We start from the raw sequence: 18,001 nt of genomic DNA on the forward strand, positions 1-18,001 counted from the left end.
CAGTACCGATCTCAGCCTACAATACTTTATGGTTGCTAGTAACAGTACCGATCTCAGTCTACAATACATTATGGTTGTTAGTAACAGTACCGATCTCAGCCTACAATACTTCATGGTTGTTAGTAACAGTACTGATCTCAGCCTACAATACATTATGGTTGTTAATAACAGTACCGATCTCAGCCTACAATACTTTATGGTTGTTAGTAACAGTACCGATCTCAGCCTACAATACTTTATGGTTGCTAGTAACAGTACCGATCTCAGTCTACAATACATTATGGTTGTTAGTAACAGTACTGATCTCAGCCTACAATACATTATGGTTGTTAGTAACAGTACTGATCTCAGTCTACAATACATTATGGTTGTTAGTAACAGTACTGATCTCAGTCTACAATACATTATGGTTGTTAGTAACAGTACTGATCTCAGCCTACAATACTTTATGGTTGTTAGTAACAGTACCGATCTCAGCCTACAATACATTATGGTTGTTAGTAACAGTACCAATCTTAGCCCACAATACATTATGGTTGTTAGTAACAGTACCGATCTCAGCCTACAATACATTATGGTTGTTAGCAACAGTACCGATCTCAGCCTACAATACATTATGGTTGTTAGCAACAGTACCGATCTCAGCCTACAATACTTTATGGTTGTTAGTAACAGTACCGATCTATGCCTACAATACTTTATGGTTGCTAGTAACAGTACCGATCTCAGTCTACAATACATTATGGTTGTTAGTAACAGTACCGATCTCAGCCTACAATACTTTATGGTTGTTAGTAACAGTACTGATCTCAGCCTACAATACATTATGGTTGTTAATAACAGTACCGATCTCAGCCTACAATACTTTATGGTTGTTAGTAACAGTACCAATCTCAGCCTACAATACATTATGGTTGTTAGTAACAGTACTGATCTCAGCCTACAATACTTTATGGTTGCTAGTAACAGTACCGATCTATGCCTACAATACATTATGGTTGTTAGTAACAGTACCGATCTATGCCTACAATACTTTATGGTTGCTAGTAACAGTACTGATCTCAGCCTACAATACATTATGGTTGTTAGTAACAGTACCAATCTCAGCCTACAATACATTATGGTTGTTAGTAACAGTACCGATCTATGCCTACAATACTTTATGGTTGTTAGTAACAGTACCAATCTCAGCCTACAATACTTTATGGTTGTTAGTAACAGTACCGATCTCAGCCTACAATACTTTATGGTTGTTAGTAACAGTACCGATCTATGCCTACAATACTTTATGGTTGCTAGTAACAGTACTGATCTCAGCCTACAATACATTATGGTTGTTAGTAACAGTACTGATCTCAGTCTACAATACATTATGGTTGTTAGTAACAGTACCGATCTCTGCCTACAATACTTTATGGTTGTTAGTAACAGTACCGATCTCTGCCTACAATATATTATGGTTGTTAGTGACAGTACCAATCTCAGCCTACAATACATTATGGTTGTTAGTAACAGTACTGATCTCAGCCTACAATACATTATGGTTGTTAGTAACAGTACTGATCTCAGCCTACAATACATTATGGTTGTTAGTAACAGTACCGATCTATGCCTACAATACTTTATGGTTGCTAGTAACAGTACTGATCTCAGCCTACAATACATTATGGTTGTTAGTAACAGTACTGATCTCAGTCTACAATACATTATGGTTGTTAGTAACAGTACCGATCTCTGCCTACAATACTTTATGGTTGTTAGTAACAGTACCGATCTCTGCCTACAATATATTATGGTTGTTAGTGACAGTACCAATCTCAGCCTACAATACATTATGGTTGTTAGTAACAGTACTGATCTCAGCCTACAATACATTATGGTTGTTAGTAACAGTACTGATCTCAGCCTACAATACATTATGGTTGTTAGTAACAGTACCGATCTATGCCTACAATACTTTATGGTTGCTAGTAACAGTACCGATCTCAGCCTACAATACATTATGGTTGTTAGTAACAGTACTGATCTCAGCCTACAATACATTATGGTTGTTAGTAACAGTACCGATCTCAGCCTACAATACATTATGGTTGTTAGTAACAGTACTGATCTCAGCCTACAATACATTATGGTTGTTAGTAACAGTACTGATCTCAGTCTACAATACATTATGGTTGTTAGTAACAGTACCGATCTCTGCCTACAATACTTTATGGTTGTTAGTAACAGTACCGATCTCTGCCTACAATATATTATGGTTGTTAGTGACAGTACCAATCTCAGCCTACAATACATTATGGTTGTTAGTAACAGTACTGATCTCAGCCTACAATACATTATGGTTGTTAGTAACAGTACCGATCTATGCCTACAATACTTTATGGTTGCTAGTAACAGTACTGATCTCAGCCTACAATACATTATGGTTGTTAGTAACAGTACTGATCTCAGTCTACAATACATTATGGTTGTTAGTAACAGTACCGATCTCTGCCTACAATACTTTATGGTTGTTAGTAACAGTACCGATCTCTGCCTACAATATATTATGGTTGTTAGTGACAGTACCAATCTCAGCCTACAATACATTATGGTTGTTAGTAACAGTACTGATCTCAGCCTACAATACATTATGGTTGTTAGTAACAGTACTGATCTCAGCCTACAATACATTATGGTTGTTAGTAACAGTACCGATCTATGCCTACAATACTTTATGGTTGCTAGTAACAGTACCGATCTCAGCCTACAATACATTATGGTTGTTAGTAACAGTACTGATCTCAGCCTACAATACATTATGGTTGTTAGTAACAGTACCGATCTCAGCCTACAATACATTATGGTTGTTAGTAACAGTACTGATCTCAGCCTACAATACATTATGGTTGTTAGTAACAGTACTGATCTCAGTCTACAATACATTATGGTTGTTAGTAACAGTACCGATCTCAGCCTACAATACTTTATGGTTGTTAGTAAAAGTACCGATCTCAGCCTACAATACATTATGGTTGTTAGTAACAGTACCGATCTCAGCCTACAATACATTATGGTTGTTAGTAACAGTAGCAATCTTAGCCCACAATACATTATGGTTGTTAGTAACAGTACCGATCTATGCCTACAATACATTATGGTTGTTAGCAACAGTACTGATCTCAGCCTACAATACATTATGGTTGTTAATAACAGTACCGATCTCAGCCTACAATACTTTATGGTTGTTAGTAACAGTACTGATCTCAGCCTACAATACATTATGGTTGTTAGTAACAGTACCGATCTATGCCTACAATACATTATGGTTGTTAGTAACAGTACTGATCTCAGCCTACAATACATTATGGTTGTTAGTAACAGTACCGATCTATGCCTACAATACATTATGGTTGTTAGTAACAGTACTGATCTCAGCCTACAATACATTATGGTTGTTAGTAAAAGTACCGATCTATGCCTACAATACTTTATGGTTGCTAGTAACAGTACCGATCTCAGTCTACAATACATTATGGTTGTTAGTAACAGTACCGATCTCAGCCTACAATACTTTATGGTTGTTAGTAACAGTACTGATCTCAGCCTACAATACATTATGGTTGTTAATAACAGTACCGATCTCAGCCTACAATACTTTATGGTTGTTAGTAACAGTACTGATCTCAGTCTACAATACATTATGGTTGTTAGTAACAGTACCAATCTCTGCCTACAATACATTATGGTTGTTAGTAACAGTACCGATCTCTGCCTACAATACATTATGGTTGTTAGTAACAGTACTGATCTCAGCCTACAATACATTATGGTTGTTAGTAACAGTACCAATCTCTGCCTACAATACTTTATGGTTGTTAGTAACAGTACTGATCTCTGCCTACAATACATTATGGTTGTTAGTAACAGTACTGATCTCAGCCTACAATACATTATGGTTGTTAGTAACAGTACCAATCTCTGCCTACAATACTTTATGGTTGTTAGTAACAGTACCGATCTCTGCCTACAATACATTATGGTTGTTAGTAACAGTACTGATCTCAGTCTACAATACATTATGGTTGTTAGTAACAGTACCAATCTCTGCCTACAATACTTTATGGTTGTTAGTAACAGTGCCAATCTCAGCCTACAATACATTATGGTTGTTAGTAACAGTACTGATCTCAGCCTACAATACATTATGGTTGTTAGTAACAGTACCGATCTCAGCCTACAATACATTATGGTTGTTAGTAACAGTACTGATCTCAGCCTACAATACATTATGGTTGTTAGTAACAGTACTGATCTCAGTCTACAATACATTATGGTTGTTAGTAACAGTACCGATCTCAGCCTACAATACTTTATGGTTGTTAGTAACAGTACCGATCTCAGCCTACAATACATTATGGTTGTTAGTAACAGTACCGATCTCAGCCTACAATACATTATGGTTGTTAGTAACAGTACCAATCTTAGCCCACAATACATTATGGTTGTTAGTAACAGTACCGATCTATGCCTACAATACATTATGGTTGTTAGCAACAGTACCGATCTCAGCCTACAATACTTTATGGTTGTTAGTAACAGTACTGATCTATGCCTACAATACATTATGGTTGTTAGTAACAGTACCGATCTCAGCCTACAATACTTTATGGTTGCTAGTAACAGTACCGATCTCAGTCTACAATACATTATGGTTGTTAGTAACAGTACCGATCTCAGCCTACAATACTTCATGGTTGTTAGTAACAGTACTGATCTCAGCCTACAATACATTATGGTTGTTAATAACAGTACCGATCTCAGCCTACAATACTTTATGGTTGTTAGTAACAGTACTGATCTCAGTCTACAATACATTATGGTTGTTAGTAACAGTACCGATCTCAGCCTACAATACATTATGGTTGTTAGTAACAGTACTGATCTCAGTCTACAATACATTATGGTTGTTAGTAACAGTACCGATCTATGCCTACAATACATTATGGTTGTTAGTAACAGTACTGATCTCAGCCTACAATACATTATGGTTGTTAGTAAAAGTACCGATCTATGCCTACAATACATTATGGTTGTTAGTAACAGTACTGATCTCAGCCTACAATACATTATGGTTGTTAGTAACAGTACCGATCTCAGCCTACAATACTTTATGGTTGTTAGTAACAGTACCGATCTCAGTCTACAATACATTATGGTTGTTAGTGACAGTACCAATCTCAGCCTACAATACATTATGGTTGTTAGTAACAGTACCCATCTCAGCCTACAATATATTATGGTTGTTAGTAAAAGTACCGATCTATGCCTACAATACATTATGGTTGTTAGTAACAGTACCGATCTCAGCCTACAATACATTATGGTTGTTAGTAACAGTACCGATCTCAGCCTACAATACTTTATGGTTGTTAGTAACAGTACTGATCTCAGTCTACAATACATTATGGTTGTTAGTAACAGTACTGATCTCAGCCTACAATACATTATGGTTGTTAGTAACAGTACCGATCTCTGCCTACAATACATTTTGGTTGTTAGTAACAGTACCCATCTCAGCCTACAATATATTATGGTTGTTAGTAAAAGTACCGATCTATGCCTACAATACATTATGGTTGTTAGTAACAGTACTGATCTCAGTCTACAATACATTATGGTTGTTAGTAACAGTACTGATCTCAGCCTACAATACATTATGGTTGTTAGTAACAGTACTGATCTCAGCCTACAATACATTATGGTTGTTAGTAACAGTACCGATCTCAGCCTACAATACTTTATGGTTGTTAGTAACAGTACCGATCTCAGCCTACAATACTTTATGGTTGTTAGTAACAGTACCGATCTCTGCCTACAATACATTATGGTTGTTAGTAACAGTACTGATCTCAGCCTACAATACTTTATGGCTGTTAGTAACAGTACCGATCTCAGCCTACAATATATTATGGTTGTTAGTAACAGTACTGATCTCAGTCTACAATACATTATGGTTGTTAGTAACAGTACCAATCTCTGCCTACAATACATTATGGTTGTTAGTAACAGTACCGATCTCTGCCTACAATACATTATGGTTGTTAGTAACAGTACTGATCTCAGCCTACAATACATTATGGTTGTTAGTAACAGTACCAATCTCTGCCTACAATACTTTATGGTTGTTAGTAACAGTACTGATCTCTGCCTACAATACATTATGGTTGTTAGTAACAGTACTGATCTCAGCCTACAATACATTATGGTTGTTAGTAACAGTACCAATCTCTGCCTACAATACTTTATGGTTGTTAGTAACAGTACCGATCTCTGCCTACAATACATTATGGTTGTTAGTAACAGTACTGATCTCAGTCTACAATACATTATGGTTGTTAGTAACAGTACCAATCTCTGCCTACAATACTTTATGGTTGTTAGTAACAGTACCGATCTCTGCCTACAATACATTATGGTTGTTAGTAACAGTACTGATCTCAGCCTACAATACATTATGGTTGTTAGTAACAGTACCAATCTCTGCCTACAATATATTATGGTTGTTAGTAACAGTACTGATCTCAGTCTACAATACATTATGGTTGTTAGTAACAGTACCAATCTCTGCCTACAATACTTTATGGTTGTTAGTAACAGTACCGATCTCAGCCTACAATACATTATGGCTGTTAGTAAAAGTACTGATCTCAGCCTACAATAAATTATGGTTGTCAGTAACAGCACGGATCTCAGCCTACAATACATTATGGTTGTTAGTAACAGCACGGATCTCAGCCTACAATACATTATGGCTGTTAGTAAAAGTACTGATCTCAGTCTACAATACACTATGGTTGTCAGTAACAGTACCGATCTCAGCCTACAATACATTATGGCTGTTAGTCAAATAGCTATTATTCATTTATTGGTTTGTGTTACGAGGGGGTACTCACACTAAATGAAACACCAAGAACTAGTAGGGTTGGACTAAGTTAACATTCATCATGTACTGCATGAGCATTAGTTTCACTGTTTCAACTTCTGTGCTTACCCCCTCGTAATACAAACTAATAGTAGCGATTTGAAACTGTGATCATTTGTTAAACAACTTTTAAGCAAAGGTGAATAAACTTCTGAGATTTAAATCTTCACTTGGCAAGGTAAAATTATAAGAATTTACAGTCTCAATTTCACTTTCTTTTTTTTTACTTTTTTATTTAAAGTGAAATTCATCAGTATGTTTTCACAGCAAACAGACTATATGGCAGCTAGTGACTGACTCAGTGAGTTAATTACAACACTAAATCAGCTTTGTTTTAGGTGAGACCAAGTTTACACATATACACAAATGATGGTAAGGAACAGTACCAATCTCAAACTAAAACATAATATGACTGTCTGTATTACCCATGCATAGTGAAATCAATACTGGTGTTTACACATTCCACAAGTTTTTATCAACTAACAAAATCTTGACCACAATTAGCCAGATTAGCTTTCAGTCTCAAACAATTTTGAAATTTGAACTTCTCCAATTATTCCTTCACATACAATACCAGTGCTATGTCTTTTAATACATGACACTTTGTCTCAATTTTCGGCTAGATCACTTTACCCTCAAAAGACGTCAATAAAAGACAACATTAAGAGAAAGTGAGTGAATTTGATTTTATGCAACTTTTAACAATATTACAGCAATATATCATGGCAGGGACCCCAGAAATGGCTTCACACATCGTACCCATGTGGGAACCGACTCTGGAGCTGGTGTGATGAGCGAACGCCTTAACCGCTGGGTTATCCCAATGACCCAAACATTAAGGAAAACACATCAAACCACCACACATCCTAAACATATTAAAAGACAATGCTTCTCACATACCAGTTTGGCGGCAAACACTGTATTTTCTGACAGAAACCCATATCCTGGATGAACCTGGAAGGAAGATTATCAGATAAAGATGTGATTCATATGCCCAGACCAGGAACATGTAAAACCACTGTACTTGACATAGTTTCTGTACCACTCTTTCACTTAGCAAAACTTGATAATGTCAGACAAAAACCTAAATATCACAGCCTTGGGTTTGGGAGGAGGTGTGGGGTTGGAGGTGTGGGAGGAGGTTTGGGAGGAGGTGTGGGGTTGGAAGTGAGTGTGATGAGGAAGAGATGGGGAGAGAGAGATAGGATGGGTAGGGGGAAGGGAAGGGATGGTGACAGGGGTGAAGTCCAGGGTGAGGAAAGAATGAGGGTGAGGGTGAGGGTGAGGGTGAGGTGAGAGGGTGAGGGTGAGGGTGAGGGTGAGGGTGAGGGTGAGGCACAGTTTTGGTATATCCTCATCACAAGTGTCATCAATATACACTGGAAGCTGTCTAAACTCCTTGGGACTGAAGAAATAATACAGTTTAGACAATGTGTCGGATTGTAGAGCTGATGATAATTATGCAAGCCACAGTTTTGGTATATCCTTATCACAAGTGTCATCAATGTACACTGGAAGCTGTCTAAACCCCTTGGGACTGAAGAAATAATACAGTTTAGACAATGTGTCGGATTGTAGAGCTGATGATAATTATACAAGCCACAGTTTTGGTATATCCTTATCACAAGTGTCATCAATATACACTGGAAGCTGTCTAAACCAGCACTCCTTGGGACTCAAGAAATAATACAGTTAAGACAATGTGTCGGATTGTAGAGCTGATGATAATTATACAAGCCACAGTTTTGGTATATCCTTATCACAAGTGTCATCAATATACACTGGAAGCTGTCTAAACCAGCACTCCTTGGGACTGAAGAAATAATACAGTTTAGACAATGTGTCGGATTGTAGAGCTGATGATAATTATACAAGCCACAGTTTTGGTATATCCTTATCACAAGTGTCATCAATATACACTGGAAGCTGTCTAAACCAGCACTCCTTGGGACTGAAGAAATAATACAGTTTAGACAATGTGCCGGATTGTAGAGCTGATGATAATTATACAAGCCACAGTTTTGGTATATCCTTATCACAAGTGTCATCAATATACACTGGAAGCTGTCTAAACCAGCACTCCTTGGGACTGAAGAAATAATACAGTTTAGACAATGTGCCGGATTGTAGAGCTGATGATAATTATACAAGCCACAGTTTTGGTATATCCTCATCACAAGTGTCATCAATATACACTGGAAGCTGTCTAAACTCCTTGGGACTGAAGAAATAATACAGTTTAGACAATGTGCCGGATTGTAGAGCTGATGATAATTATACAAGCCACGGAAAGGACTGAGAGTTTATGCTGGTGTTGACAACTTGCAGGATTGGACACAAGCCAGTTTTGACAGCTTCCACTATACTCAAATCCAAAAGAAATGCATAAAACTGTAACAGAGTGATGAAAAAAGAGATTGACCTTTCACTATGAAAACATGAAAAGAAATCACTGTCCTTAAACTGAACACAAAAATGATCTTGATTCATAAGCAGACATCTGAAGTTATAGTGTTAATAAGATGTTACCATTTGGTATTGTCACTAAAGAATCATAAGAATTGACATTTAAGTGATATAGGTAGTGTCTAAAAGTCACCACATAGACATCATCTGAACTCATAACTGTCTCACAACTCATGACTGCCTGAGCTGCAAACACACACCCCTTCGCCTTTATTCATGTCTTGATTCATATAATTTTAAACATTTGTAATAATGACAATTCTTCAGGAATTCAACTTTGACATGATGGTGATTGACCGAAACTGCATTGAGTAATCTCGGAAGACAAATTTCCTAAGCAGCATTATACGATGTTCACTATACCAAAATAAGGTTCCTGGCAATTGAAATTTGTAATCATTGAGAAGAGCTAAATGTGTATGCATTCTGGGATTATAATAACTCTGTTCCTGATCAGAGAGTGGGAATGCTGGGATGTACCCAGCAGTTAACTAACCGCCTGGGCGCCTGTGTCTTTGACAGCTTGCAGGATGACATCCATGTTGAGATAGCTCTGGCTGGTGGGTGCTGGACCAATACACACCGCTTCGTCCGCCATTCTCGTGTGGACCTGCATACCAGACGTAGCCATTGTATTGTTTGTTTGTGGACAGTATGGTTTAAACATATTTATTGATGAAGTCATGAATGGATTGGCAACAATCTTTAAGGAGCTTATTTGAAGGCGGCTCCCATAAACAAATACATATACAAGTAAATGCAGAAACGGAAGGAACTTTGATATCTTATCTCATAGGATATTTATATAGTGCATATATCCATGCAACTATAGCTTGCTCAAGGCGGTGGTACTGTGAACAATAACATAAATTTGTTGCTATTGATAAAATTTAGTTCAAACATGGCTGAACCTGGGATTGTTTATGAATGTTACTGGAGCAAGACAATTTGATATCCATTCTATATTGAATTTTTCCATAACAAACTTTGAAACAGACTCAAGATAATTTTCAGTTTCAGTATTGGATGCTTAAAACATTTTCTCAACAGACTGGTCTTGGAATGACCATGCTTAATATTTGACATGGTAAATATGGTATAGCTTGTTGGCCCTGAAACAGTAAAGTCTGGGACATACAAACAAACAGTGGTCGATGTTATGGGCAGTGACCTACTGGTGCATGATGACACACGTGCAACTGTAACCATCGTATTCAGTTATGAGTAGTTTGTTTGACAGTCTTATAAATGATTGAAGAACTTGACACTGATTATGGGGTGTTATCATGTCTATACTCACAGCCAAGGAGTCGACACTGATTATGGGATGTTATCATGTCTATACTCACAGCCAAGGAGTCGACACTGATTATGGGGTGTTATCATGTCTATACTCACAGCCAAGGAGTCGACACTGATTATGGGGTGTTATGTCTATACTCACAGAAAAGGAGTCGACACTGATTATGGGGTGCTATCATGTCTATACTCACAGCCAAGGAGTCGACACTGATTATGGGGTGTTATGTCTATACTCACAGAAAAGGAGTCGACACTGATTTTGGGGCGTTATCATGTCTATATTCTCAGCTAAGGAATCGACACTGATTGTGGGGTGTTATCATGTCTATACTCACAGCCATGGAGTCGACACTGATTATGGGGTGTTATCATGTCTATACTCACAGCTATGGAGTCGACACTGATTATGGGGTGTTACCATGTCTATACTCACAGCCAAGGAATCGACATCACTGTGGACAGCAACTGTCTTGATGCCAAGACGTCTACAGGTGTTGATAACTCGACATGCTATCTCACCTCGATTTGCAATGAGAACTTTGTCAAATTTCTGGAAAAATAAAATACGAAAACAAACAAAATTACTTTTAAACCCATATGTTCAAAGTGAAACATGATCTACAAAGCATGTGTTGATCCTGGTATTAAGGAAAACCAATTTCTAAGGATAGTCAAATTCTTTACTGCACTTGGTGCCACGTTCCTTCATGTATAGAACTTCTAAACTGCCTTTCAAAGAAGAAGATCCTGGCAAATCTGTAGGTGGTATGCGTTCTATATACATATGAATATGGTGTAAAACCGGCAGGTGAGCTGAAAAGTACCACAATATACAAATTGTCATGTCAAGAAGAAGGTAACAGTTCATGTTTGTTTTATATGGAATATTGTTATATGGTACATGTGATAAAATGAATAAATGTTGAAACTGAACTATGTTCTTCATGTTACTTTTATTTTGGGGTAGGAATTGTCCTAGGTGGGAATTTGTCCCAGACCCCATGATTCAATGAGATACATGCTCCATGTGATTTTACATTGTTTTACACATATTGATTACTATACTGAGTCTGAGACACATTTGTGTCTTGTATTTTTTACACAAAACAGCAAACATGACTTATTGAGAGTGAGTGATGGGTATTGAAGGGGTGTGCAGACAAAACCCCCTGTGGACAAAATCCCCCTGGGACAAAAACCCTTAGGACAAAATCCCCCTGGGACAAAACAACCCACCATGTAGGACAAAACCCCCAAAAGCTCCAAATGAATAATGAAGATTGTTTATCAGTCACAGTCGATTCAGCCCATATCACTTACAAGTTATGAGCACTAGCACAATCTGGTTCCATAACAATCTGAGCACTAATCTGCCTCATATCTAAATACTAAGTGGATAAATTAAGCTTTAAATGCTGTTGAAGTCAGTTAATCCTAATCAGTAATGAAGTTTCATCCTCACTAATGTTTATACACGAAATACTAAGTTAATCAACGAAGCCTATTAATCCCTATCCCTTATAATCTCTATTACTGATTTAATAAAAACATGTCACTTAAGCCAATCACTCAGTAGTTAAAACATGTTTGGGGGTTTTGTCCACAGGTCTTCATTTTGGGTTATGTCACAGGGGGGTTTTGTCCACAGGGGGACTGGGGGTTTTGTCCTACAATCATTGAAGGGTAGGTGTCCTTTATCTATTAATCTCTACCTATAACAGAAATGACTCGGATTATTTGCTCAGAGGTTTTCAGACAACTATGGTTTAAACATCAGATAACTTCCTATTAAGGTTATGGTCGAAAATACTGTATTGCGATACGTACAGTAAAATGACCTCAGTATCAGGATATGTATCATATGGTGAGGCATCTGCATTGTGACACCCCTAATTTACAATCAGTTATGATTTAACAATGAATTAGGTATACCCCATCAATACCTAGTTAATTAAGACATTCACACCTCATTAATTGAAACTGGTCACCTGTACGTCTGTGGCATGTGGCCTCTACTCAATTTCCCTCTGAGGCCTATGAAATCAGTGATGTGTGACAGTGGCAAGTGCCACAGAGGGAAGTTACCATCCCAAACTATTGTACAAGCAGGTGTCCAAAATTATGAGACAAAACATCAGAGTTGGTCAGCTGATTTCATGAGACTATGCAAAAAAAATTTTTTCTGCAATTATTAGACTTTGTGTTCATTTGTTTGAATTTCTTACTTTAGTGACCATTGAGCTGAAGTATTTTAGCTTCACTGGAATGCCAAAAATAACAACAATAACATCTTCCTAACGCATGGGACCCTCACAGTTTTCACACTGATTTTCACTCACATTAATTTCATGATTTACAGTATTTAACCCATGAGTGAAACCCAGTATGATTAAAAAAAACCCATCAATATTACCATTGTACCAGTCAGTGTTAAAAATTCCTGCCTGCTGAGCCGTCCTGAACGGTCTATTTTCAACTTGGACGGGTCAAATTTCAAAAGTAGATTGCCCAATGGTCTAGTCGATATTTTCACCCCAAACAGTAAATATTTCATAATATCACACATGTTCTCTTGTCATTAGTTTGAGGCATTATGAAATTATGTTAACCACTTACGATTGGACAGTTCATGTTATGATAACAGTGTTCCCCCCTAGGCACATTTAAGAGGGCGCAGCGCATGGCCCTTTGACTTTTGCGCCCTGCCCTTTTTATTTTACGCCCTGCCCTTTTTTTGCCTCAGTTGCAGTCCTTTACTATGACTAGTGTGTATATTCCAGATTTGAAATGCTTTTTTCAAATGCTAATCTTAAAATACAAACTGAGAAGAGTAAAAACGAACTTTAGAAGACAATTTGACTACTTATACATCTTATACATTTTTTTTTTTTAAATAATCTTCACCAACATGTACTTTGAGGTTATGAAGTGCCCTTTTCCATGAATTTACCCTGCCCTTTCTGAACCCTAGGGGTAACACTAGATAACCAATCACAATAAGTGTACTTTTAGTTTATTACTGAACACCAGACAAGCAAGGTTGTATCTGGACTGGTAATTTTTTTATGTTACCAGTCTGGCTGTCTGACTTGGAATTTTGGGAGTTTTAACACTTGTTAAGCTAATGTCAAAGCTAGATCAAAAGTCACCACAAAATAACTAGAAATTTTTTTTTAAAGCGGAGACCTAGCCAGAAATAACAATATTACGATGGTGGGATCCTCCGTCGTAAGGTTTCACACCACTTAAGCATAATTCCAGCAATATCATGGTGTGACACACAAGAAATGGGCGAAATTGTACTATGCAGGGAATCCATCCTGGATTTTCAATGTGATGAACAAACACTTCCACCACTAAGCCGCTGCCACTGACTGAGTTACTTCGTTCAGTTTAATGGCATAGCCAGCAATATTCAAGCAAAATGGTGGGCGGTCTGTAAATAATTGAGTCTGAACCAGACAATTTAGTGGTAAACAGCATGAGTATTGATACAATGACTCATGTTAACCAAGAGAGTGAGCATGACCACTCAGTCCCATTCATCAACTCTTACGACAAACATGGGTTACTGAAGATCAATTCTGAGCCGTGAAGATTCAGCAAAAACAATCAGACATGGACTGCATATTGATCGTATCTCTGATCAGGACTTGTAATCTCAGAGAAAGAAATATGTAAGGATTGATGAATCGGCAACCTAATAACAGCAATTGCTCCATGAAATAAGTTTGACTGTCAGTCATGGAATCATACTACTTACAGATTCTTTTGGATCCGACTTTTCATTCCAGTAAAGTTCCCTCTGTAGAGGTATTGTGGTATACAGGGTCCTCCGGGATAAACACAACCAGCTCTGAAACGGCAACCACACAAACACATGAGAGAAACATACTGACATGGCTCACTTGAACATGTCACCAACGTTTTAATTGGGTAGCAAAGGCAGCAAATTCCTTTTAACGTTTTTCGCAATCACTCTTAACTCTTTAACATAAACTATATTGAAATAACCCTTAATTTCTTTACATGCCACTCTTATGGCTTTGGCAAACTCTTATGCACATCTTGTAACAATGAAATAAACATATCCCAAAGCGAGCTGAATTCGACGTGCTGGTGATTTCGACGATTGCATTGCTAGCGCTGTATCGAGGAAGTACGTTCGCGATCAGAGTGCACAAACAGTTTCATCAGTAGGGCGAATGATCAGTTCCTGCTATGAGACATTTTATTGACAATTGAAATCAAGAAATTAAGTTATGTAAAGAGCAAATAAACAACAATATTATTTACCCTCGATCGTTAATACCACTTACGATGCAAAATCAATTGCCTGTATAACAAAAAATAGCGAGCAAAATTCAACAAGATCAGTCGTCTGCAAGTGACAGGTTAGGTATGAAACAGGAAGCCATGTGATCAAAACACTCTCTCGCAGTGCGGAGGGAAAAGTATGGCTCACCGTCGAAAACACATACAAAAATACCCGGATGTGACAAGCGACTGCAGTTTCGCCGATACGATGTTATAAATGCTATTTTTGTTGGAAACACATGAAACTATTTTGTGAAATAGATGAATATACCTTTATCACTCAAGGTTAGCAAAATCAAAACTTAAAATGATATTAAGGATAAAAAATACGTTTTTGTCTTATACCGTCGAAAACCCTTCACACTGGGATATAATACAAAACTGCAGTAATTTGTCACTGTAACTAAGACTAGTTTATTCGTCTGCTAAAATCGACCATTGGCAGACCCCCTGCAGTCTTTGGAAAATTATAACATGGACCAATGCTGTCACGATCCAAATTTCATCATGCTCTTAGTCTTAGCATGATAGCATTGACAAATAAGCCTCTGCTATAATTCAATGACATTGCCACAAGTGCGTGTACATCCCAAACAAGAGTGTGCTTTAAACATGTAAATGCAATTATTTGTAGAATGATCTCTACAAGTTGTCCCTTTGGAACGGCAGACTACTTACAGGATTGGCACAACTCGCAGCTCGTTTTTGCACAAACTGCATTTGTGCAACACAACATTGTCCCCTTGCCGCAATGGAAGACGCCATTTTGATTCCTTCAGTCACGTGATTGTATAGACCGATTTCATCCAGAGTTTGACCTGAAAATATCATTTGACCTGAGAAAACACCGTCTTAAATGAGTTTACCATGTTTATTTTGCAGAAAATTATTTACTTTTATCATTTGAAATAATCACGTTTCACCGTGACACATTCATTACCATAATACTGCGTACGGCTTTGGTCGTCTGATGTTTTGTTGGTGGAAAAATACCACCAAATTTCACAGACAGTCTTTATTTTTAACAGATGACCACTTTATTAGCTTCTAAACAACTATTTGGACCGGATTAGATCCGTCTACGAGGTAAGTCTGTTAGTTTGGCGATTGCTGTTTACGAGCGAACGATCCCACTCCCCAGATTCGCCATTTTGACAAAGCTCGTTTCCTGGTAGCCGGTTCTTTCGCTTATTTTATCGCATAATTTACGTTGTCACATTCCCTGCACAAGTGTTTAGCCGTACATGCATCTGTAAATCGGATATATATGAGGCAGAAAAATCGGATGTTGTGCACCACTCGATTTCTGTTGATATCGTGCATGTCATTTTTTATGCGTCGTCACATGAGCGTCTGAGTAAAATTTGCAGCTCAGTCCTCGTCTACATATGCAGCATCTCCAATAATACAGTGTTATGTTTATTGGCAAGTTGTATATGTGCCACAAATCGCACATATATACGTCATACCAATGTAATCTACCGTTTTACTCGAAGCTGCATATAAAATTTTAAGAAATGACGTGAATGCCAGAAATGTACTTGGAAAAACCCACATTGCATACATTGCATGTCACAATACTTAGGACACATATTGACTGAAGTCATCAGTAGTTTTATTAGCATATCCAAATCACCTTGATTGTTACAGATGTATTTTCAGATAGCCCATCAAGTTGCGTTTAACAGGAACAAGTAGATTTCTGACATATAAAATTTATGAGTTGAATCTGTGCCATTATTAGTAACCGATTCTTAGTAGCACATCAGGTTGTGCGGAACAGCAATGTGTAGACTTCTGCCAGATATTTATAAGTTAATTCTTTGTCATTATTAATATCGTATTAGACAATACATAGGTCTGTGACAAAATCAGAAAACTATTTTTATGAAGTAAATGTTCCCTTTAAGATTTAGTGTGTATGTCACAGGTGACAACAATCTCAGGATGTTTTGTGTCATAAAAAGAATATCTGTGATATTTATTTGTTCTTTTGAACAATTTAAGCTACTCAAAGTAATGATAGGTTTATTTTGTGGATCTCAAATTTCATAGGTGCTCTAAAATTAGAGGTTCCCAGTGTATCCATGTTTTTGATTATTAAATGCTAATGTATTTCATATTTGTAGAACTCATGTTCATATCTGAATTATTCATGTTTACATTTTGATTATAAGTTCTGATGTAAACATCTAAAGAATATGTAATGTTGGAATATTGCAAGGATTTATAAATTGTGGCACTATCGACCTGATGATACAATGTAGAGATGCCAACCTTCTTTGATTTTATCATAGTTGCTACAAACTATAGCTTCAAACTACACCAATACCATTGCACTGAATTCCACAAAATTAGAAGAAAATTAATTACAATATGGATTATTAGACGAAAAAAACCAATTTTCATTGATTACATATAAAAAGATACAAGAAGAAATCAAATGCTGATAATTTGGAAATCTGCTTTTGGAGGTATGTAAAATTAAAGCTTCACTCTTGATTAGTGTTACATTATGTATCTTAGAATCCATCTTAATAATATTAAGTTGAATACTAATTTTATTGTCAAAACTAATAATTTTGATCCTAGAAACTACTAATTGCAACACTTTAAGGTTGGCATCTCTGTACAAAGCAACATACATAGTCTACTGCTGGCAGACATATTGGAAGTTTTATTCTTAACTGCTATCACAATGGAACTAATTTTACCATAGAGATAAAGCATGAGTGAGTCAGTGACTATTTTAAGATCATTCATGTTTTATCCCATGAAATACTGATAAATTGTGCTTTATTTTTAAGTTATGCCGTATGAAATCTGAGTTATTTATGTTGATCTCAACCTTGATTAGTTATCAGTAAGAACATCAGTAAATATAATGCTGTTTTTTTAAAAGTTAATGTAAGTATATCACACAGCACTGTGACTGGTATTGAAATTAGCTTA

General features: G+C 37.0%; 2 protein-coding genes across 2 annotated transcripts in view; one reads left to right on the forward strand and one right to left on the reverse strand.

The window, feature by feature from the left end:
- The window catches only part of LOC137281278 (propionyl-CoA carboxylase alpha chain, mitochondrial-like), a 40,137-nt gene extending 24,323 nt beyond the window's left edge, over nt 1-15,814 (reverse strand). The window contains exons 1-5 of the mRNA XM_067812442.1: nt 15,728-15,814; nt 14,496-14,588; nt 11,166-11,282; nt 9,927-10,040; nt 7,865-7,918 (exon numbers count right to left, since the gene is read on the reverse strand). Coding sequence (XP_067668543.1) covers nt 7,865-7,918; nt 9,927-10,040; nt 11,166-11,282; nt 14,496-14,588; nt 15,728-15,814 — 465 coding nt within the window. The remainder of the gene's footprint in view (nt 1-7,864; nt 7,919-9,926; nt 10,041-11,165; nt 11,283-14,495; nt 14,589-15,727) is intronic.
- A 164-nt stretch (nt 15,815-15,978) lies between these two features.
- The window catches only part of LOC137281279 (ubiquitin carboxyl-terminal hydrolase 9X-like), a 67,518-nt gene continuing 65,495 nt past the window's right edge, over nt 15,979-18,001 (forward strand). The window contains exon 1 of the mRNA XM_067812443.1: nt 15,979-16,135. The gene's annotated coding sequence lies outside the window, so the exon portion shown is untranslated. The remainder of the gene's footprint in view (nt 16,136-18,001) is intronic.

The sequence above is a fragment of the Haliotis asinina genome, chromosome 4, assembly GCF_037392515.1.
Source record: "Haliotis asinina isolate JCU_RB_2024 chromosome 4, JCU_Hal_asi_v2, whole genome shotgun sequence".
In the NCBI taxonomy this organism is placed as follows: domain Eukaryota; kingdom Metazoa; phylum Mollusca; class Gastropoda; order Lepetellida; family Haliotidae; genus Haliotis; species Haliotis asinina.